Source organism: Sebastes fasciatus, chromosome 1 (genome assembly GCF_043250625.1).
Source record: "Sebastes fasciatus isolate fSebFas1 chromosome 1, fSebFas1.pri, whole genome shotgun sequence".
NCBI classification, from domain to species: Eukaryota; Metazoa; Chordata; class Actinopteri; order Perciformes; family Sebastidae; genus Sebastes; species Sebastes fasciatus.
Window position 1 is genome coordinate 39,983,177 of NC_133795.1, and position 23,104 is coordinate 40,006,280.

Here is a 23,104-nt window from a genome sequence, read left to right on the forward strand (position 1 = left end):
GAGGATCTTCTGTATCCAGATGTGACCATTTGCCAACAATGATAAACATTAATTTACTTTAACAACTAACAGTGGACATTTTCTACACTTTCTTTAAGAAACACAAGTCTTTTGTGACTGCAGACTAAATTTAGTTCAAGAAACATGAAAATATGAAGAAAAGGACATTAACATCTATGAAGTAATGGATGTAATCAGGTTCAATTGTTAATTAAACATATAAGATCTCTAATAGTAACAGAGAGTCAGTGAACTGACCCCAGAGTCTCCAGTCTACAGTGTGGACTCTCCAGAAAACCAGACAGGAGCTTCACTCCTGAATCCTGCAGCTTGTTGAAGCTCAGCTCCAGCTCTCTCAGATGGGAGGGGTTGGACTTTAGAGCTGAGTCCAGAGAAGCACAGCTGATCTCTGACAAACTGCAGCCCCACAAACTGAATAAAGAATAAATGATGTAAGTTTAGAAGACAACGTTCCTGCTGGAAATCATTAAATGTTTAATAATGTGTTCAGAGCTGAAGAAGGTTTAGAATGTAGAAGTTTAGAAAATGTAAACTCCAAACACCTGAAGCTAACAGGATGCAGGTTAAAAACTGTAAAATACAAACAGTGAAACAGAGCTCTCATTAATATTAATGAAAACGTGCTGCTACTCGAATAAAGACGTAGTGACTTCACCTCTTAAACTCTGACAGCTCCACCAGTGGATCCATCTCTACAAACTAATGTTGAGCAGCCAAACACAAATAAAAACCACAGAAACTGAATCAAGATTCAAGTCAAGATCTCAAAGTGTCTAAAGATGTCGAATATGTCAGGATAGATTTTGGGTAAATGTGAACAAAACTCATCTATAATATATATTTCAGGAATAGTGCAATCATAAAATCAAAGCATCTTCAGTTCAAACTCTTCATAAAATGTATAGAAAATACAAATACTGAATATATTTGTTATTGTCTGATAGCTGAAATAGAGATTATTTATTTATTCTTCATATTTATGTTTTTTTATAATTTATTTTAGCATTATGAAAGTCAAGTGTTGTGATATATGAAGGTTTTAAATGTGTAGCTCAACATTTCTCTACCACAGTCAATGGACTAAACCACTAAAGAAGAAAATGGACTTTAGCATTAAGATACTCAGTGTGGATCAGTATAATATCAGCCTTATGTCTGCAGTTTAGTGTCACCACAACCTTCACATCATATTAATCTTAGTACACAAGTAAATATTGGTGTCTGACCTCAGAGTCTCCAGTTTACAGTGTGGACTCTCCAGAAAACAACAAAGCAGCTTCACTCCTGAATCCTGCAGATCGTTGTTGTCACTCAGATCCAGCTCTGTCAGATGGGAGGGGTTGGACTTCAGAGCTGAGGCCAGAGAAGCACAGCTGATCTCTGATAACCTGCAGAAACTCAATCTGAATATAGAATAAATGATTTAACTTTAGAAGACACGTTCCTGCTTGAAATCATTAAATGTTTAATAATGTGTTCAGAGCGAAAGAAGGTTTAGAACGTAGAAGTTTAGAAAATGTAAACTCCAAACACCTGAAGCTAACAGGATGCAGGTAAAAAACTGTAAAATACAAACGGTGAAACAGAGCTCTCATTAATATTAATGACAACGTGCTGCTACTTGAATAAAGACGTAGTGACTTCACCTCTTAAACTCTGACAGCTCCATCAGTGGATCCATCTATACAAACTCATGTTGACCAGCCAAACAGAAATAAAAACCACAGAAACTGAATCAAGATTCAAGTCAAGATCTCAAAGTTTCTAAAGATGTCAAATATGTTAGGATGGATTTTGGGGAAATGTGAACAAAACTCATCTATAATATATATTTTAGGAATAGTGCAGTCATAAAATCAAAGCATCTTCAGTTTAAACTCTTCAGTCAGTATAAGCATCATATAACTTCATAATATTTATAGAAAAAGTAAATACTAAATATATTTGTTATTGTCTGATAGCTGAAATAGAGATTATTTATTTATTCTTCATACTTTTTTTTATATTTTATTTTAACATGGTGAAAGTCAGGTGTTGATTCAAATTCAGACAACTTTATTGATCCCAAGAAGGGTAATCCAATTCACAGTTTACCCCACAAACACACACAGACAACATCCAGACAAACATCCAAAATGTTATGTAAATCACAGATCAGTAAAACTGACAAACAGAGGTTGGTGAAGGACAGCAGATAAGTTAATACAAATAGAATAAATACAATAAATAGCAATAAAATAGATAAAGAGAAAACAAATAAATAATAAATAGACATTGTTACATTATTTATCATGTAAGGGAACTGTCAATAAAAATCTCACATGAAATGACTACTGTCTGAGTTTAATAACCTGATAGCAGAAGGAATAAAAGAATTGGAGTAAGGGTTAGTTCTCCTCAGAGGTGCCTGATAAGGGCGGCCTGAAGGCATCAATGAAAATTCAGGAGACAGAACATGAAGAGGTTGGCTAATAATATTCTTTGCCTCCTTTACCACCTGATTCTCCCAGAGGGAACACAAGTTGATTTGGACATCTTTGACATTTGTCCATTCACGAAAACCTGCTGTACCCTCAAAGTAAGAAAATTTAAAATCAGCATGAGAAGTTGTGATATATTAAGGTTTTAAATGTGTAGCTCAACATTTCTCTGCCACAGTCAATGGACTAAACCACTGAAGAAGAAAATAGCATTAAGATACTTCTTCTTCTTCTTCTTCTTCTTCTTCTTCTTCTTCTTCTTCAGTTTAAACTCTTCATAAAATGTATAGAAAAAACAAATACTGAATATATTTGTTATTGTCTGATAACTGAAATAGAGATTATTTATATATTCTTCATATTTATGTTTTTTTATAATTTATTTTAACATGATGAAAGTCAAGTGTTGTGATAAATGAAGGTTTTAAATGTGTAGCTCAACATTTCTCTGCCACAGTCAATGGACTAAACCACTGAAGAAGAAAATGGACTGTAGCATTAAGATACTCATTGTGGATCAGTATAATATCAGCCTTATGTCTGCAGTTTAGTGTCACCACAACCTTCACATCATATTAAGCTCAGTACACAAGTAAAAAATGGTGTCTGACCTCAGAGTCTCCAGTCTACAGTGTGGACTCTCCAGAAAACCACAAAGCAGCTTTACTCCTGAATCCTTCAGCTTGTTTTCACTCAGCTCCAGCTCTCTCAGATGGGAGGGGTTGGACTTCAGAGCTGAGACCAGAGAAGCACAGCTGATCTCTGACAACCTGCAGCGGCAAAATCTGAATAAAGAATAAATTATGTAGATAAAAAATAATTTATAATCAGCTGAAAACATTTAATTTATAAAAAACTTCATTAGCTCCAGTCAGTTAACTGACCTCAGAGTCTCCAGTCTACAGTTTGGACTCTCCAGTCCAGCAGAAAGCAGCTTTACTCCTGCCTCCTTTAGGTTGAAGTTGTCCCTCAGGTCCAGCTCTCTCAGATGGGAGGGGTTGGACTTCAGAGCTGAGGCCACAACTTCACAGTGAGTTTCTGAGAATCCACAGCGAGGAAATCTGTCATGATTATATGAAAGAGGACACTTTATCAAAACGATCCCATAATTGTCACTTGTGAACACAGTGACTGCTTAAGCATGAGTTACATAATCAATTTTAATAATAATAATCATTTATCTATACAACACTTTTCAAAAACATGTTTAAAACTTGCTTTAAAGATTGAATATATACAGAGCAGCTACAAAATAGATTACATACAGTGCAATTCAGAAATAGATTAAAAATAGTTTTAACAAATAGACAAAAAAAAACAGGAAAATAAAGAATCAAATCTAATTAAAGATGCAAGCAGCGATGAACGGACCCTCGCACCTTCGGGAACATCGTCACTAATGAAGACAATCTCCCTGCTGAGTTCAATGATGCCTCCCACAAGACTCTACGACAACCGGTTCATGAGTTATGAAATGGGGCGGGGCTAACGTGTAGGGGCGGGGCCATCAGTCTATATTGGCATGTACATGACCTCAGGCCTGGACCATCATCATGGCTGAGAAATTTCGGGTAGATCAGACTATGTACACTGGAGTTACAACAACATCCTGTTTCATTTTGAATTGCACAAATCGGTCTTTAGATAGGTCGTTAGATAAAATCTCAGGATTTTATTAACTTTTCATCATTAAGGTCAAATTTCAAGTCAACCTTATTAAATCTGTAGGAGGAGTTTATTAAAGTACACGGCCTATAAAACGCTAAAAATGGGCAAAAATCGCACATTGAATTCAAAATGGTTGACCTCCTGTTGAGTTTTGGGCATACCTTCAAGAGGCTTTTTTGTGCGTCTCCACATGTTACATCTGTCTGCCAAATGTCATACATGTAGGCAAAACCTGAACGGGGGGCTCAATTTTTCCGACTTTGTAGGGGGCGCTAGTGAGCCATTTTGCAACACCTGAGCCCAAGACCCTTAAAATAATAAATTTTTCACCGCGTCTGATAAGTGTGCCAAGTTTAACAACTTTTTGAGCATGTTAAGGCCCTCAAAAATACGATTAATTTGTGCTAATAATAATAATTCCTACAGTTTCAATAGGGTCCTCGTGGCCCGACGTTGTCGGTGCTGACATAATTTATGTAATAAAAATGTGGAACACTATTTGAAGGATAATGAGAATTTTATAGGGTGTTTATTTTAATAGCTAAACTACTAATCTACACTGATCTATAAAGTTAATCACATCTGGACTTACAGAGCTTTTCTGCAGTTCCTCACAGCTGGAATCAGTCTCCCTCGTCCCTGCTCTGATGTGTTGTACTTCTTCAGGTCCAACTCATCCAGAACCTCTTCTGACATCTGCAGCATGTAGGCCAGAGCTGAGCAGTGGATCACAGAGAGTTTCTTCTCTGATCTGTTCTCTGACTTCAGGAACTCTTGGATCTCCTGATGTACCGAGTGGTCATTCATCTCCGTCAGACAGTGGAAGATGTTGATGCTTCTGTCAGGAGAGGTTTTGGTATCATCCATGTTCATCTGCTTCAGGTTGTTGATGATTTTCTGGCTGATTTCTGGACCGTCGTCTGTCCGACCCAGCAGACCTCCTAAGAGTCTCTGGTTGGACTCCAGAGAGAGGCCATGAAGGAAGCGAACAAACAGGTCCAGGTGGCCATTTTTACTTTCAAGGGAATTCTCCATGGCTCTCTTCAGGAAGTCATCCAGGCTTGAATGAACATATTTTTTCCCCAGGAAGTACTTCAGTACCTTAGTGTTCCTGTTTGTGTAACAGTGGAACATGTAGACTGCAGCCAGAAACTCCTGAATGCTCAGGTGAACAAAGCAGTAGACTGTTTTCTGGAAGATCACACACTCTCTTTTGAAGATCTCTGTACAAACTCCTGAGTACACCGAGGCCTCTATGACATCAAGACCACACCGCTCCAGGTCTTCTTGGTAGAACATGATGTCTCCTTTCTCCAGATGTTCAAACGCCAGCCTCCCCAGCTTCAGAAGAACTTCCCCGTCAGCCTCCGTCAGCTCCTGTGGACTCGTCTCACGTCCCTCACCATACTTCTGCTTCTTCCTCTTTGTCTGAACCACCAGGAAGTGTGAGTACATGTCAGTCAGGGTCTTGGGCAACTCTCCTCTCTGGTCTGTAGTCAATATGTGGTCCAGAACTGTAGCAGTGATCCAGCAGAAGACTGGGATTAGACACATGATGTGGAGGCTCCTGGATGTCTTGATGTGTGAGATGATTCTGCTGGACAGCTCTTCATCACTGACTCTCCTCCTGAAGTACTCCTCCTTCTGGGCCTCAGTGAAGCCTCGTACTTCTGTTACCCTGTCAACACATGCAAGAGGGATCTGATTGGCTGCTGCAGGTCGGGAAGTTATCCAGACGAGAGCTGAGGGAAGCAGATTCCCCTGGATGAGGTTTGTCAACAGCACGTTGACTGATGACTTCTGGGTGACATCAGACACAACTTCATTGTTGTGGAAATCCAGTGAAAGTCTGCTTTCATCCAGGCCGTCAAAGATGAGCAGAACTTTACAGACAGCGAGCGTCTCTGCTGTGACCTTCTGTAATATTGGATGGAAAACATGGAGCAGCATGAGAAGACTGTACTGCTCATCTCTGATCAAGTTCAGCTCCCTGAACGAAAGCAGAACCACCAGACTGACATCTTGGTTTTCCAAGCCCTCTGCCCAGTCCAGAGTGAACTTCTGCACTGAGAAGGTTTTTCCAGCGCCAGCGACGCCGTTCGTCAGAACGACTCTGATGTGTCCCTGTTGGTCAGGTAAGGCTTTAAAGATGTCGTGGCACTTGATTGGAGCGTCATGAAGGGTCTTCTTCTTGGAAGCTGTCTCAAGCTGCCTCACCTCCTGTTGGGTATTAACCTCTTCACTCTGTCCCTCTGTGATGTAGAGCTCAGTGTAGATCCTGTTGAGGAGGGTTCCACTTCCTGTTTCATCACTTCCTTCAGTCACACATTCACATCTCCTCCTCAGACTGATCTTATGTTCATCTACAACCTCCTGCAGACCTCTATCTGCTGAAAGAGAGAGACAAGTTTAAGACAAAACAAAGAAACGTATTATTTCAAATGCCAATATGAAAATAATCAATATAAGAACATATAAAGAAGTAAAGGTTATAAAGTCATCATCCCTTCTTGAAGTCAAAACTAACGTCAACGTGATTCATATATTTATTTTAATAGCTACAGTCTTACTTTGTACAGTGCTGGTCTGACTGGCTGTCTGAGGTCCATGTCTGGTTCTGGATCTGGTCATCAGCTCCTCCACAGAAGCATGATTCATCTTCTTCTCTCTTTGGAGACATTACGTTATTACTAAAATCATTTGTTGATTGTTGTTGAAGAATATCAAGACTTGGCCGACACTGAAGCTCAGATGGTCACAGAGAAGAGTTAAAGTGTTGGTACTGAATTCAGCATTCAGTCTGTAATGAAAATATTCCTTTATTTGAACTCTCCTGCTTTCATAAAAAAGAATTAGCTGCTTTTCCTATCTGACTGTCTTATTAAAAAATTAGTGATGTAGGGACCTGCCATTTCTGGTGGCAGACACAGTGAACTGTCTCCCAGAATCCTGGAGGTATGCTACCATTGGCCGTGGACCAAGCTCACTCTCCATTGGCCACTCTAACATTTCACACCTAGGTGTGAAATTCACACAGAACAAAACCAGAGGAATGTCCTTTGTTCCTCCTCTTTCTTCTCATCTCCTCATCTCTCCTGACCTGAGAGAGGTGAGCTGCTGCGCTCTCTTTCTACTCATCTCCTCAACCCAAGCCGAACCGCTTGAGGTGAGCCGCCGCTCTCCAGAACCTGCAAAGCAGTTCTGCTTCTGATCTATGGTCTGTTAGGAAACAGACCTAGCAACACAAGGAACCAAAAACAGAAGACGCGAGCGCCTGCATTCTCACAGTTAGCACCAAGCTAACCAATCTGCACAGCAAAGACGACCTCTTTGACTTGGAACCACAACTTTAACACATGGAATTACAAACCCTGTTCTTCCATCGGTAACGTACTGGGCTTACCTTAGCATTAGCAATCGCACATGGCTGAGCAAGACAGTTAAACTTTGATTTCTAGAATGTACCTGTATTGACTGTGGTGATTTATCTGTATTTGATTTTTGGGTAACTGGCTTTGCCACATCTGATGTGTTTAGTGTATGCTTCACATAGACAAGGTCTTGCATGCAAACTAACCATCTTTTCTAACCCACTGCACTATCTGACACACATTAAGATCACATACAGAAACTGTGAATTAGTTAAACATAAACATACAGCTTCAGATAATCTTAACCCCCACATCACCCCCCCCCCCCCCCCTCTTTGTCCTTCTTGAGCACATGTGCTCAGAAGAACAAAGAGGTCATGCTGACGGCCATCTTTGATTCCGCCATCTTTGATTCAGCCATCTTTGTAGTTTTACAGTGCTCGCCATTTTGTCTAGGCCATACAGACATCCTGAGACAAGAAGCCATCTTGTCTAGAGTCACTCTCTCTCTCTCTCTCTCTCTCTCTCTCTCTCTCTCTCTCTCTCTCTCTCTCTCTCTCTCTCTCTCTCTCACACACACACACACACATGCTTACACACTTTGTTTGGTTTGTTTAGTTTAGTTATTTAGTTAGATTAATATTGTATTTTAAACCTTTATTATCTTGTAAATAAATGTTTGTGGAATATACATGCTGGTCTCTTTAATGTTGCACAAGAGTGAATAATGCCAACCTCAACTATGTCAAGAACTCCGATATCCTTCAACCTTTACTATCTATTTTGGTTATAGTTATTAATTTAATTATTAATCAACGTTCGAAATTGATAGTTTAGCATATATAATGAGACTATATTAACGTTTTGGTCATTGGTCCCTGATTCCAGGGTGGTGCCCCGTTTATTATTAATGTTTATTGATAATCTTTACTAATATTAATAATTATATTATTATTTATTAATTAATTTGCTAATAACCAAAACCTATTACAGTAGAATCCCTACAGTGACCTGGCTGAAGTTTGTTTATTAAAGAGGAACAACGGCCATTTTTATAACATTGATATTATTGTATTATAACAAGGAACACCAATGTTACATGCTGTGTGTCTTAGATTGCTAGTCTACCTCAATATTTAGACCACTTCTAACCTCAGTTCAAACCTAACTAACTCAAACTAAACTGCCCAAAGTGACTGTGAATCAGTAAAGGACATAATCAGCTCTCTTTGTCCACTTTTAAAACATTGATATTATTCTGGAGGCTATATAACATGATGGGAAAAAAAGAACTGCAACTTGCTCTTGGCCGCGCAAATTGCACATTTCTCTCCTCTACAGTCCACAGGGAGGAAACTGACTCAGACACTTTGGCAGTAAAGTAATAAAATGCATCAGGCTTCAGTTTTTTCTCCTTCTGCTCTGTTATTCATTTAAAGGGAACCTTTGACCTTTGAGTTTATCTATGAGGGCGTATGTATCACACAAATCAGCTTTTTAACACGGTGTGTTCATGAGAATCTCTTTTGGCTTGAAGAGGTTGACTTAAAATGAGTTTTGGTCAAATGTTATCTTATTTTTATGTTTATATCAATGTGATTAAAATCGAATGTGTTCTTTTCAGACTTATACGACTAAGATTCTTCTCAACATCTGAAAGAAAAAACTATTGTCTGTTGCATAATAAAGAATAATTTAAGCCATTTTCCTGACTTGCAACTCTTTTTCATAATCAAAACATAGATGGTAGCCAGAAATTACACTTCTTCTTGCTCAATTAGTACAACATGAAGCTGCATGTTGACAAATGTAAATCTTTTAGCAGAATGTTTAGTCTCCATCCTCAATGCATCATCGTCCACCAGGTCAGCTTACAGTAAAAATAGTCTCTTACTTTGACTCTGAGGGTCCAGGTTCATCACTGAAGTCTGGAGGTCTGGGTATGGACCAGTCACTCTTCATAGACAGACAGCTTGGTACTGGAGACTCTGCTCTCGGTCTGTACTGAACTCTGCAAACACACAGATGATTGAACTCATATCACATGAATCCTTGATAAATTGTCTGATGTTAAAGCCATCTAATTAGCTCTAAATACACAAACTACTGCTACTGTCAATAATTAGGAGGTTTAAAAGTTTGTATCCGTCCTATTTGATCACATCACATCTCTTCTAGGTGACTGACAGCTGTCACAGATACTGAGAGGAAGATGGCACAAATGATTTAGCTTTGTCTGTGTCACAAGAAGTTTGTTAAATTTTAGTTGGCAAATAAACTTCAGTGAAAACTTTAATATACAAACAAAATCAACAGAAAACATTGGCGGAGATGGCTGAAAAATGAGTGATGTAAATGAGTTAGTAGCAGCTCTTACTTTGTGTCTGAGGGTCCAGGTTCCTTACTGAATTTCAGAATAGCATCTTTGGACCGGTCACTCTTCATAGACAGACAGCTGGGTACTGGAGACTCTGCTCTCGGTCTGTACTGAACTCTGCAAACATCAAGATGATTTACTTCATATCACATGAATCTCTTTTTAGGTCATTAAGGTCGCTCTAAACACACAAACTACTGCTGCTGTCGACAATAAGGAGGTCAGTTTACAGTAAAAACAGTCTCTTACTTTGACTCTGAGGGTCCAGGTTCATTACTGAAGAATGGAGGAAGATCTTTGGACCCGTCACTCTTCATAGACAGACAGCTGGAGACTAGAGGCTCTGCTCTGTCCTCCTCTTCCTCCACACAATCACTCATCTTCTGATCTGAAGTCAGTCCGAGAGGTAAAACAGGAACACTGACTGTGAGTATGTAAAGGAAACAAGTTTGTTCAAGAGTCACAGGCTGAGAAAACAGGAAGTAACACACACAGTATACAGTATAATAAAACCACCCAGCACTCCACCTGGTCAGTTCTCTTTAAATCTCTGCTTGTTTTCTTGGGTTACGGCAGGTTTAATGAGTATTATTCAGCCAGTTATGACTTTGTGTTCACAGATGAATCAAACTGTTGAGTTCATTCTAACATTTCTCTCCTCTACAGTCCACAGGGATAAAACTTACTCAGATACTTTGACGGTGAAATAATAAAATGTTGGATTAACACTCACCCTGCTTCAGTCTTCAGTCTTCCTCCTTCTGCTCTGGTGACTCAAAATGTTTTGAAATTTTACACTTTAAGAGTCAGGCTTCCCTTCCTGTTCATGTACCTGGATCAAATGATCAGTGTGGCTCCTTCCCTCTCCATCTATAATAACACAATATAACACTTCAATATCAGGACGCACAGAAAAATCATCACAGTAGTCTAGAGCGTCTGCAGCATTAAAATCAGGTCTGACTGAAATATAGCCTTAAACAAAATCTCAACAGCTTGATGTATTCGGAGAAGCATGGCTCGTAAATATTTTGATTCCCAAGTCTCTAGGACCTTGGGAAAGGCAGGTGCCCATTAGTCCCTTTTTTTTAAAGTCCTGATATTGTCTATAAACACGTATGTATGTGTGTGTGTGTGTGTGTGTGTGTGTGAGTGTGGTCCACTCGTGGAAAAATATAAGTGATAAAGGTGTTATTTAAAACTCATTACAAATTCATAAACAGCTGCTTTATGATATTACATCAAAATTATATTTATTCAAACATCACATTTGTTAAGATTAATTAAAATAAGGTAACCTACAGAAACATATTCTCAACAAGGACCTGAGATGAACAAATTAATATATTATTCAGCTGTAAGATTTTCATTAGACTGCATATGAGAGTGAGAAGCACTGAAGTGTAAAATCATTCAGCCTGCACCTTCTTCCCATTTCAAGATTTTGAATACAGTCTGCTCATGGCTGTACTCCACCATTGGTGACAACTGAGTCTTTTGAAATGCAGCATTCCTGAGATACAATAAGATCTGTACCACTGATGAAAGTGCCCATTGCACACTATTCAGTGGAAAATCTCATTATATGCTTTACAGTAATTAGATATTTTTATCTGAATTGAATCACACTCAAACTTTGCCTTTTTTGCCCAAAATTGACTTTTTTTCTCAAAAAAGATATCAAAGTGCATGAAAGATCAGAACCCTTTCCTGTTGTGTGCTGTAAAGCTAAAAAGAATTGATTGAAAAGTCTGGGGGAAATCCATTAAAGAGCTTTCACAGAGTAATTTATTGGGCTTCCATGTTATATTTCACTATTGTTAGGCAGGAGATTAATGCCGGGATGATTTGAGGTCCGTGTTAAATAAAGGTGGTTGTCCAGATTTGTTATCAGAAGACAGAAAAGAATAAAGATATGAAAGGCAGGATTCAAACTTGATTGGTGTTTATGTTACAGCCGTGACAGTGGACAAAGGTTTGTAAATTATATAAGCCTAAACATTCCATCCATTAGAACATCAAGTGTTAGTTTTTAAGCTATACAATCATTTTTATGGTATGTGGAAGAGGTCTATGCAAAATGCAAATCTCAAACTGGACAGCCTATACGAATCCAAAGTGCATAAATTATTGTTTGTTTAAAGATCTGTTCTGAGAGGGACCTAAGGGAAGTCAGATACAAATGCAGTGGACCTGAACAGACCAAAATAGAAAGGGAACACCAACACAGGCTGTAGCATGATGCTTCATCAATTAACAAGCAGCTGCAGTTAATAAACATTGCCACAGTATACTAAAGTAGTATGCTCTCTCCCCTGTTCCTGGAACAGAGTCAGGGTGGAAGAAAAAGGGAAGCTGACCAGACCAGTCACATCATGTATTGCAATAGTTGTTTATTGCTATATTAATACTCTGGATATCAAAATTAGCACCATTAAAGGAAACGCTAGTGCGCTTGTTCTATGGACCCTATGACATGATAATTTTATATTTGGAAGACTAACTTTTTTTTGCTTCATGCACCACTGAGCAGCGTTCACAGGAATGAAAGAGAGCCCGCCTCCAACGCTGTAGCCACTTCTCTTTTGTTGGATTTATTATGTACAAAAGTGCTTACAATGACCTGAAATAACCTGCTTATAAGGGAAGCTGAAAACTGTTGTATTGTTTCATGATTGCTCAATAACTGTCTCTCAATTATTAGCTTCTAAGGGCATAACTCAGGGTGAAGGAATGAAGGACTTGGGGCTGTTCAGTTGTTGTTGCACTGTTTTGTTCCTTGAGGAGGTGATTCGGTGACTGTAGATTTCTATATAGTCACATTGTAATAATCTTCGGCAGCATTTGGAGAGGCTTTGAACTACTCAAGGGCGAGGACAGGGGGGAGGCACACGGGACTGCATGTTCTGTTCTTTTCACAAGGTCACGGGAGGATGGAGTCAGAAGAAGAAACAAAAAAGAAGATATGCAGCAAAAACATCACGTGCCATAAGCTCATGAATATTGATTTGTGTAAAGCTTAAATACGCTGGATCAGGGATAGCTCGGGGTTCAGACTTCGCGAACTGACCGATGCATTGTATGTTGTCAGGGACACGTTGATTGGATCCAGAATTCTGTAAACTCTTTTATTTTACTTATGCAACATTAATTGTTCGGAATAAATTGTATTATTATGCTTTAACCCGTCTGTTTGGAAAATCTCTTTGTCACACAAGATTAGCCAGCACGTAACTGGGCCTTGACCTCTCGGAGGTAGAAGGCCAGTTCCTTCACTTTATACATCCATGCTTTCAACAGTTCAGGAGCAGTGTTTCTGTGGCGTGTGCTTTGTAACTTTGAAGACCTTTTTACATGCACAAAAAACTATATAACACACTAAAGGAAAGGAGATGGCACAAAAGGTCCTCTTTAAATCAGCGATCAAGGTAAATGCCTTTTAAATGATTTTTTTAGTCATGCTTAGATACAATAATGCTATTCTTAACCATAGTCCATAATGAGTTACTCTGAGTGCAATGTCACCTCTCTGGACATGGAGCTCTGTGGAGCTCTGCCCTCATGACTTTTTCATGTGTCTTTTGTTGTAACTCTGTAATGGTTCCAACTTGAAATGTAGCAAAGTACAATACTTGAGATAAAAAAATACTTAAGAAAGAAAAAATACTATTATGATTACTATTATTTTTTTTTAAATACAAGTGCACAAAAATAAAACTTTGTTACAGTAACAAGCGTAAATCTAATTTGTTAGTTCCACCCCTGCTTTTAAGTTCAAAACTCCTACCACAAATTAACACAACCATTACAGAAAAAGGTTAGTGAACTCACACTAGATATGTGAATGTTTAACAAGTAGTCAGGCTTTTGATGGTTAGTATAGTTAGTATGGATTACTCTAGGAATTACTCCCATCCATGTTGTTTGCACATACATCATCGTCTTAGTAAACATTTCCATTTCATTTCCACTCAATTTGGACATAGGCATATGTATTTGGAAAAAATAAATTCACAGAGTTATATTTTTGAATGAATGAACAGGTGGAACAGAGACAGACACATCGTTATTAAGAATCTCATTTGGCCCAGCGACAACACAAACATCCAAAGAATAACTGTGTACTTTTCAGTGTGGCACATGAGCCATATCTGACCATCATGAATCCCAAAGTGTGAACAAGCACAAATGCAGCATTCCCTGCCTGTTGTCTTCAGTTTCAGCCTGATGAACACATGAAGCTGTCACCCTTCACCGAAGGGCAGGTAGGTATGTTGGGCCTCCTCCTGTCTCTCAGTGTGGCTCTGTGACATGGAGCAACACTGCCCCCTTCTGGACGAAGGTAATCACAAATACACTGGGATGAAATCACTACTACTTGTGATTATTATGGGCATGTCATAAGCTCATCATAAAATACAGTGACTGCAATTTGGTTTACATTGTGATCATTGGCCCTGTTTTGGTTTCAGATATGAATTGGCAGCCTATCACACAGGTCATACCTATGTAGCAACAGTGCATGTAAATAAGTGAGTGAATGAGGGTTAAATATACTACTATCCATCTATCCATCCATTATCTGTAACCACTTATCCTATTCAGGGTCGTGGAGGGGGTGGGGTTGGGGGGTGGGGGTGGGGGTGGGGGGGGGGGGGTCTGGAGCCGATCCCAGCTGATATTGGGCGAAGGCGGGGTTCACCCTGGACAGGTTGCCAGACTATCACAGGGCTGACACAGACAACCATTCACGCTCACATTCACACCTAGGGGACATTTAGAGTCAACAATGAACCTGCATGTCTTTGGACTGTGGGAGGAAACCGGAGAACCCGGAGAAACACAGGGAGAACATGCAAACTCCACACAGAAGGGTGCTAACCACCGCACCACCTTGCAGCCTAAATATACTAATACTACTACTATTTAATTTGCAAGTGTTAACTCTATATATTATGTATTTACCCAGATTATGTTTTTATTTTATATTATGTCAACGATTGGTTTGTCAAAACTTAAGTGTGATGACGTTTTTTACGGTTATATACAGGCAATTCACAGCACTTGGTTAAAGTTAGAGACAGACAGTCCTCTTAGCTAAATATTGAAAAAGTGTGACACCATACATTTACTTTTTCAATATTTAACCAAAGGTTTTTAACCATCAAAGGTCTCACGAAAATCCATCTTGTCAGGCTCAAAGCAATGTGTTAGTGTCGGGCTCACCAGACAACAGACCAATCAGCATCTTGTGAGGAGCTACTGGCAGCTACGGGCGTGGCTTAGGTGTGTGAGACCTGAGATCCGGTGAACCCATAGTGTGAGATGACACAGAGAGGCGACTGTTCATTCTAAATAACAATGGCGGCTCCTGAAGATGTTAGTGTAAATGCTGCAATAGCATCAGTTCTATCAGAACTGGAGAGTACTTCCTCATTGAAAGAAGAGCAAAGAACGACACTGAACATGTATAGTACGACGATGTTTTCACCTTCAGTTACTTTCGCTTTCATTAGTTCGATTGACAGATGATTCATCCAATCACCTGCCAAGTAAACTCGGAAAAAAAAGTTTCGAAATTTGTGTTTGTAGATCCCCTTTAAGAGGATCAGTGCAAGGTCTGCCATGCAGGACCTGTCGTAAAGTGGCTAGTTGTCACTTTTATTTTCCTCCTTGAGTCTTTGTGGGCAATTCCCTGACCCAGAGGTCAGAGTTCTCTGTGAAAGGTGTAAAATTGAAGTCACCACATTCACTACATTATAGTAATTCTAGAAGGCATGATCTATCTTCATGTGCATTATTTAGAGCACTGAAAATACTTTTCCTTAATTTCTGTTACACTGTCACTATCTTGTTTCTGTGACTATTCTCAGTAATTGCACCTGCCATGCTCTTTATGTAGAACCATAGGATTACACTGTGGAATGCCTCAGTGGTGATGGCTCAGCTTTTCCACAGCACTGAAAAGGCTGAGGAGTTGCAAAGGGAACAGTGGATGTGCCAACACCAAAGTCTTTGCAGGAAAGAGCAGGCTGGACACAGTGTCCGAAATAACACCTGTGAAGTGCCAAATGCGGGTAGGTTTTTTGTTTAGCCAGTAAATCTCGGAAGACTATCCACCACACTGGCGGATTAACGTTTGTACCAAAATAGTCACATCATAAAAAACTTCAAGCCTGATTACACTGAGAATTAGTTAACACAATCTAACCAGTGAGCAGCCGACGTTAGCATTTACAGTGAGTGAGCTGACGAAGAGTCAAAACTCTGCAACAGCTGAAATCATGTTACTAATATTAACCACTTATTTACTCATACTTACTCCTCTTCATCCTCTTTGGGTAATGAGGCTGCAATGAGATCTTAAGCACATTTTGTCCGTGGTAACATGCTGCGTTTCTCGCCATGACAGGAGCATCTTGTCCAACTTAGGACGCACCAGCTAGCAGGGCCGGTTTTGGGGCCCATATGTAAAATCTTTTTACACATAAAAAAATATTTAAATGTATCTTAGCTGCATTGTTAACACCAAAACCAAAATTAAATCAATGAAAATGTACTGAAACAACTGTATATGTGACACCAAAAGGCAATTTATTATTTTGGCCTTTAAAAAATATGCTTGGCCGGTCTATTTTTTCATCAACCAGTCCCCTTTGGCCAGTGAGTCAAAAAGTTAATTTCAGATACTGATTGATGTCCATTACGAAAGGCAAACTTAATGTAGAAAGAAAGGGCTGGCAGTAGCAACGCTGTCGGTGTAGACACTGCACACGTGCGAGTTGAAACAGTTCAGCAAGGTAGCTGTTGCATGCTGCACCCACTGCCAGTGTGGCCCAGCCACCCTACGAAAGGAGCTCATTTCGACTCTGGCCTGGTGTTCCCGCCTCATTAAACGCACTGGTCTACTTTACATCACTTCCCAACAAACTTTACAGAGAACAAAACTGAATATCCTCTGGTCTAACGCTAGCGTTATGTTCACCACTGACGTTAGTTAGCTAACATTATCAGCCTAAAAACAAGACGGTCATTCCACTGTTCCGTTCCACTGCACAGTCATGGATGTATAAAGAGAACATGCGCAGTGCGTTTGAGATCAGAGCCTCGCATCCATTTGGTCGATAAGTCAGGAGGACGGCCTCTGACCAGCGCTGAGTGGTCCGCGTCAAAGGTGAGTTACGTTTGAGTATCTGCCTATAGGCAGGCAGAAGCAGAACTGAGACGTGATCACATTCGCTGAAGGGAGGGCGAGGGAGGGTCTTGTATCCTTCATGGAAAGGAATGTAAACATGGTCGAGTGTGTTACCTCAACGCGTAGCACAGCTGATGCTTTGATGGTATTTCGGCAGGACTTTCCTCAGTTTGGCGTTGTTCAAATCCACAAGGAAAGCATCCTCCGGCTATGAGGTCTGGGTCCCGTCGATAACTCCATAAAGCTCGTCCAGTGCTTGGGTGGTGTCGGCGTGTGGTGGAATGTACACCGCAGAGAGAACGACCGATTGTAAACTCCCTCTGGAGATAACAAGGACGGCCAAGTCCGGGATCGAGCCAAGTCTCTGTGAAAAACACAACGCCACACTTCTTAATATCCCGTTGAAAAGTCATCCTGCTCCTGAGTTCATCCAGTTCATTATCCAGTGACTGGACATAAGGATACTCGGCAGAGGAGGCCAGTTTTCCCGTTTCCTCAGCTGGACTATAGGACCCTGGCCCGGGACCCCATAGGGCTATATCTGAGAGAAGTTGTCATTTTGTGTGTGTGTAAATCTGTTAATATTGAAGTCCCTGAAGTTTCAAATAACCTGAAGAGGGATTTAGTGTCTGATAATATAGCTTGTATATTTCCGACTCATGTTCCCATGAATACTATGTTCACTACATGATGGTAGTGCTTTATTAGTATAATCGTCCTTTGTCTGCCTCTGGCCGAGCACAGCAATACTGCTATCGGCAGCATCTCTCATGTAGTAACCAGTAACAGGAGTAACGGAGACCTCCTCCTCTTCTCCTCTACTCATGGCTGAAGAATAACCAGCAGCAATGATCTTTGATATTTGATAAACTGACACTAGAGTATGATGTTGCTTTGGACACTGGCCCCTTGTTGCTGTCTGTTGCCTCTCTGTCTGTCAATTACAGCACCGTTGTCCTCTGTTATTTTGCTGGCATTCAGTTAACAACCTCCCAGTGCGATGTGGACAAATTATACCAATTTCTTCTTGACGGGGACCAGGGCATGCTGAAGCTGAAATGCATTAGCTGGAAAGAGACAGTTTAATCTAATATCTGTTTCTCTGGCAGTGGTGATGCAGTGAGCAAATAATATCGGCAGAGTAATGGACCGCAAAAAAACATTACAATTACACTGCGTCTCTGATAAAAGGAGTTAACTGGAGATCAGAGAAGTGGACATAAATTGAAGAGTAATCCCTTTGCAGGGTGTCATGCTCAACCCTGAAGAGAGACACAATATATTATCATTCTAACACTGTCATTATTTATAGCTTCATATTATTTGATGCTGATAGCAACATCAGAGAGAGAGAGATAGCTGCAGATTGGTTTCATCAGATAGCATTCATCCCAGAGACCCCCACACTCCACAAACTCGCTTGCTGAAGAATAACGGCCACCGGTGTCACCGGGAAAATAGGAAGCATCGGGGTTATTAAGATGGTAAGTGTTGATATGAGACAAGAAATCTGTCAGGATCTGTCATTATGTGTCTGTGTGTGTGTTTGCTTTGTATCACTGCACTTGAAGATTTTTTTCTATTAGGATGATATATAACATCTGGTTGTCTACACTCCTTTTCATGGAGACAGGATGGATACTTGTGCTTTAATATCTAAACAATCTATTACACAGATGGGTTGTGACACACCATAATGAACATCTCTATGAGGGGCAATGCAAGCCATATTTTATTCTAGGCCTCTCACATATATCCCTTTCATTTTCCTTTCACATACATATATTTTTTACTTTCAAATCAATTTATTTTCAATTTCATACTATGATACTAATAATAACACTAATATTAGTAATAATAATGATGATGTGGCTCTACCGGTTTGGCGTGGAGAGGAGGTTGTGTTGCTCTGGCTCTATCCGTTTGGCGACGCCTGGAAGCTGCTTGACATCCTCCTGGATCCATCTTGTCACTTATGTTCACATTACCTGTAATAATTTTTTTCATGGATTGTCTATGTTGTATTTTCATCATGTTGTTACTCTGTACACACGACATCTATTGCACGTCTGTCCATCCTGGAAGGGGGATCCCTCCTCTGTTGCTCTTCCTGACGTTTCTTCCATTTTATCTCCCTGTTCAAATGTTTTTTTTTGTTAAGTTTTTCCTTATCCGATGAGAGGGTCATACTGTAAAGGACAGAGGGTGTCGTATCCTGTACAGATTGTAAAGCCCCCCGAGTGAAATTTGTGATTTTGGGCTAAACAAATAAAATTGACTTGACTTGACTAAGAATATTATGTACCGGACCGTTGTGGTGAAGAGCCGGAATGTAAAGCTCTCGATTTACCTGTCCATCTACATTCTGACCCTCACCTATGGTCATGAGCTTTGGGTAGTCACTGAAAGAATGAGATTGTTAATTGATTAAATTCTCACAGATGATAAACTGGAAAAATCTAATATTTGACTTAAATGGTTGACAAAATAGTTTCAGATTAATTTTCTTTCTGTCAACTAATCATTTAATCGACTACTACTACTACTACTACTACTATTATTACTGATAATAATAATAATAATAATAATAATAATAATAATAAAACAGCACAAAATGTATGGAGAAAAAAGAGACAAATACCATGAATAATCAGTAACATAAATTAGGAGACAAGCAGAGTTCCTGGTTACAGAGAACTATAATGTATAAACACGACAGCAGCTGATGGAAAAACCCAATTTTCTGCCCAACTTTTTGGAAATTTGCTCAAAACTGGAAACAAACTAAGATGAAAAAGTTGCTTCATCATGAAACTGAGCTGACAGTTCAGTCATGTGACCAGCAGGTGGAGCCAAAGTCAAATCAAATGTTCCTCTTTATCTGTCAAATAACTGATGATCAGTGGTGGGAAGAAAATAGTACATTTTACTCAAGTACTGCACGTTCTGAAGTACTTAAGTATTTAACTTGAGTATCTCCATTTGATGCTACTTTATACCTCTACTCCACTATTATATGTTTACACGACTAGATTTAACTGCCAGCTTTAGTTGCTTTTTAGATTAATACTATACATAAAATACACATGAAAAGTTTATATATAACATTGTATATTATATTTAAATGCAAATAAATACAATTAGTTGTAATCATTCCTCCTCTCCAAAGAAGGCCTCTTATACTACAACGGTTTTGGAAGATGAGCACTTGATTAAATGTTCCTTTCAATAAGTAATTATTAGGAAATTACGGATTTGCATGCAAAGGATTATCATATCTTCCCTCTTGGGTTTGATCAGAACCCACAAAAAGTTCTGGCTAAAGAATTCATCAACCATCAACCATCAGATCAGATCATCAGCGACCTTTTTTAAAAACATTTGCCAAACAGACAAAAAGATGGATATAAAACTAATTCAAGCGTTGTCTTTTGGTTTCACACGAGACATGAACAGCGGTCTCCTGGGTGAAAGTCTGGTGTTTTTTTTATCCACCCATCCACCCCGACCTCCTTCCTATGTGGCGTTTGTCACTGTTTATACTTTCCGGTTCACAATTACTGAACACAAATACTAACACGATTAAATATGCATTGATTTAGTGGGATATATACGAATTACAGTGCATTATTTTGGTAGGTATACTGTAGCTACGAATGGTGCATGAGAACAGTCTGTTTCCAGATGTCTATATTAGGAAGCAGGATTTGGGGTTAGCGAGGTAACTTCAGGTTTAAACTCTTCAGGGTTTTCAGTCCTACAACGGTGGTTCACTTCTTACCGGGGTAGATCGCCATGGTAACTTATGCTGAACACCTAACTTGCACAGGAGCAGGTTATGTTCCAGATAAGAGATCAACTACTGACCAATCAAAGCTCGGTGCGCAGATCGTAAAATAATATCACACAAAGACCAATTAGTTATAGTCATAATCCAGGCGGCTAAAAACAACATAGTTTAAACTGACAAATGCAGGAAGGACAGCTGGCTGGATGAAGCCTGCTTACCGCTTTGAATTCTGTTCTCATTAGGGCTGTCAAAGTTAACGTGATAATAACTTGTTTACTAAATTCACTTTTTTAGGTTATAGGGGGCTCACTTTGAAAACGAGAGTGAAGATGCTGGTATCTTATGAAACTAGAACATTTTATGAATCCATTGGTACCAACCATGTCATACTAGCTTCTCATGAAGGAGGATAAATAATGCTCCAAAGTTGCACTACATTTTGGCGCAGAAAAAATAGCATGACCTCTGACCTCAAGATATGTGAATGTAAATGGGTTCTATGGGTACCCACGAGTCTCCCCTTTACAGACATGCCCACTTTATGATAATCACATGCAGTTTGGGGCAAGTCATAATCAAGTCAGCACACTGACACACTGACAGCTGTTGTTGCCTGTTGGGCTGCAGTTTGCCATGTTATGATTTGAGCCTATTTTGTATGCTAAATGCAGTACCTGTGAGGGTTTCTGGACAATATTTGTCATTGTTTTGTGTTGTTAAGTGATTTCCAATAATACATATATACATACATTTGCATAAAGCAGCATCTTTGTTCACTCCCATGTTGATAAGAGTATTAAATACTTGACAAATCTCCCTTTAAGGTACATTTTGAACAGATAAAAAAAGTGATTAATCACAATTAAATATTTTAATTGATTGACAGCCTTTGTTCTTATATTTATTTTTGATTTGCTCCCAAGTCCGTTTCACACCGCCAGAGTCGGGGACACGGCTGAAAGAAGGTTCAATAGTCGTACACGCCACGTGATCCCCAACAGGAATAATTAAGTAACTTCTCTTCTTCTATTATAAGCATCATATTAATATAACGGAATACAAAAAGTAATTATAGTCAGATCTACTCGTGCTCTAGATGGGGTAGTAATATTATAAGTCTGTTAATTTATTCATTCACACAGTCAGCGATTTTTTTCTTTTGCCAGCTTTCCTTCCTGCATTTGGCAGCTTATACTGTGTTACTTTTAGTCTGGATTATGTGTTTAACTTCTTGGTATGTGTCTAATATTATAGTTTATAAAATGTGCCGCTCTGCTGACGGTAGACTTGTCCATGTTTGTGATTGGTCATATGCTGTAAACATGGAGAAACCCAGGGTTGATTTACCGAGTTGATAGCCAGCGTTGTAGGACCGCTTAGTGCAGGGGTCAGCAACCTTTACTATCAAAAGAGCCATTTTAGGCAAATAAAAAAAAAATAATCTGTCTGGAGCCGCAAAACATTTGAGCATTGTGATGAAGGTAACACAGTTTATAGTCTAAGTATATAAGTCTAATGCAGTGAGGGCCCAAGTGCAAATGTACTACGGAGTATTAGGGCCACATTGAGGGAAAAAACATCTGAGATTTCCAGAATAAGTCATAACTTTACGAGAAAAAAAGAAAATAACACGTAAAATTACTACTTTATAATATTATGACTTAATTCTCATAATATTATGATTTTATTCTCGAAATCTCAGATTTATTTTTTTTCCTCAATGTGGCCCTAATATTCCGTCGTACCGTCGTACCATACACCTACAACAATGATAAATAAAATTGAAAATGTAAACAAAAAAAAAAATCCACAGGGAGCAACCGGAGAGGGGCTTAAAAGCCGCATGTGGCTCCGGAGCAGCAGGTCGCTGACCCCTGGCTTAGCGGGATCTCGTTTGTGAGGGTTAGATAAGCCAGATAACGAGAAGATACTCTGGGTATGTTGTACTCTCTTCATAGTACAGGCCTCAGATGTCACATCTGCTGAGGGAAATGATGCTGATGACACACAGAGAGGATGCAGAGTAATTATTGGGTTTCTGTGTACAACCACCAAAACAGAAACCAGAAGATTTAGTGGCCGTTTAGATAAAAAAACAAAAAGCGCTGTGTTTCTGCTGTTAACAACAGTTTCCACAACTTCCTGTTTGACAACTCTGCTGAGTAAAAACTACTTCTCCCTCAAATCTGGATCACGATGAGC

At 39.4% G+C, this 23,104-nt stretch overlaps 1 protein-coding gene across 1 annotated transcript; it reads right to left on the reverse strand.

Moving 5' to 3' along the window:
* Nucleotides 1-245: 245 nt before the first annotated feature.
* LOC141775730 (NACHT, LRR and PYD domains-containing protein 12-like) lies at nt 246-10,389 on the reverse strand. The gene is made up of 10 exons (XM_074649378.1): nt 10,167-10,389; nt 9,918-10,034; nt 9,435-9,551; nt 6,740-6,837; nt 5,271-6,559; nt 4,762-5,129; nt 3,386-3,562; nt 3,113-3,286; nt 1,248-1,424; nt 246-432 (listed from the first exon to the last, which is right to left on the reverse strand). Exons 1-10 carry the CDS (start codon nt 10,295-10,297, stop codon nt 246-248), a joined length of 2,835 nt encoding a protein of 944 aa, XP_074505479.1. The 5' UTR covers nt 10,298-10,389.
* Nucleotides 10,390-23,104: the final 12,715 nt, after the last annotated feature.

Bases quoted from the DNA above. Each gene is read 5' to 3' on its own strand.
- LOC141775730 (XM_074649378.1), bottom strand. From the start codon at position 10,297: ATGAGTGATTGTGTGGAGGAAGAGGAGGACAGAGCAGAGCCTCTAGTC. The intron at 9,552-9,917 runs GTAAGAGCTGCT...GTGTGTTTGCAG, and splicing joins CCTGGACCCTCAGACACAAA to AGTTCAGTACAGACCGAGAG. The intron at 3,563-4,761 runs GTAAGTCCAGAT...TAATCATGACAG, and splicing joins AGGAACTGCAGAAAAGCTCT to ATTTCCTCGCTGTGGATTCT.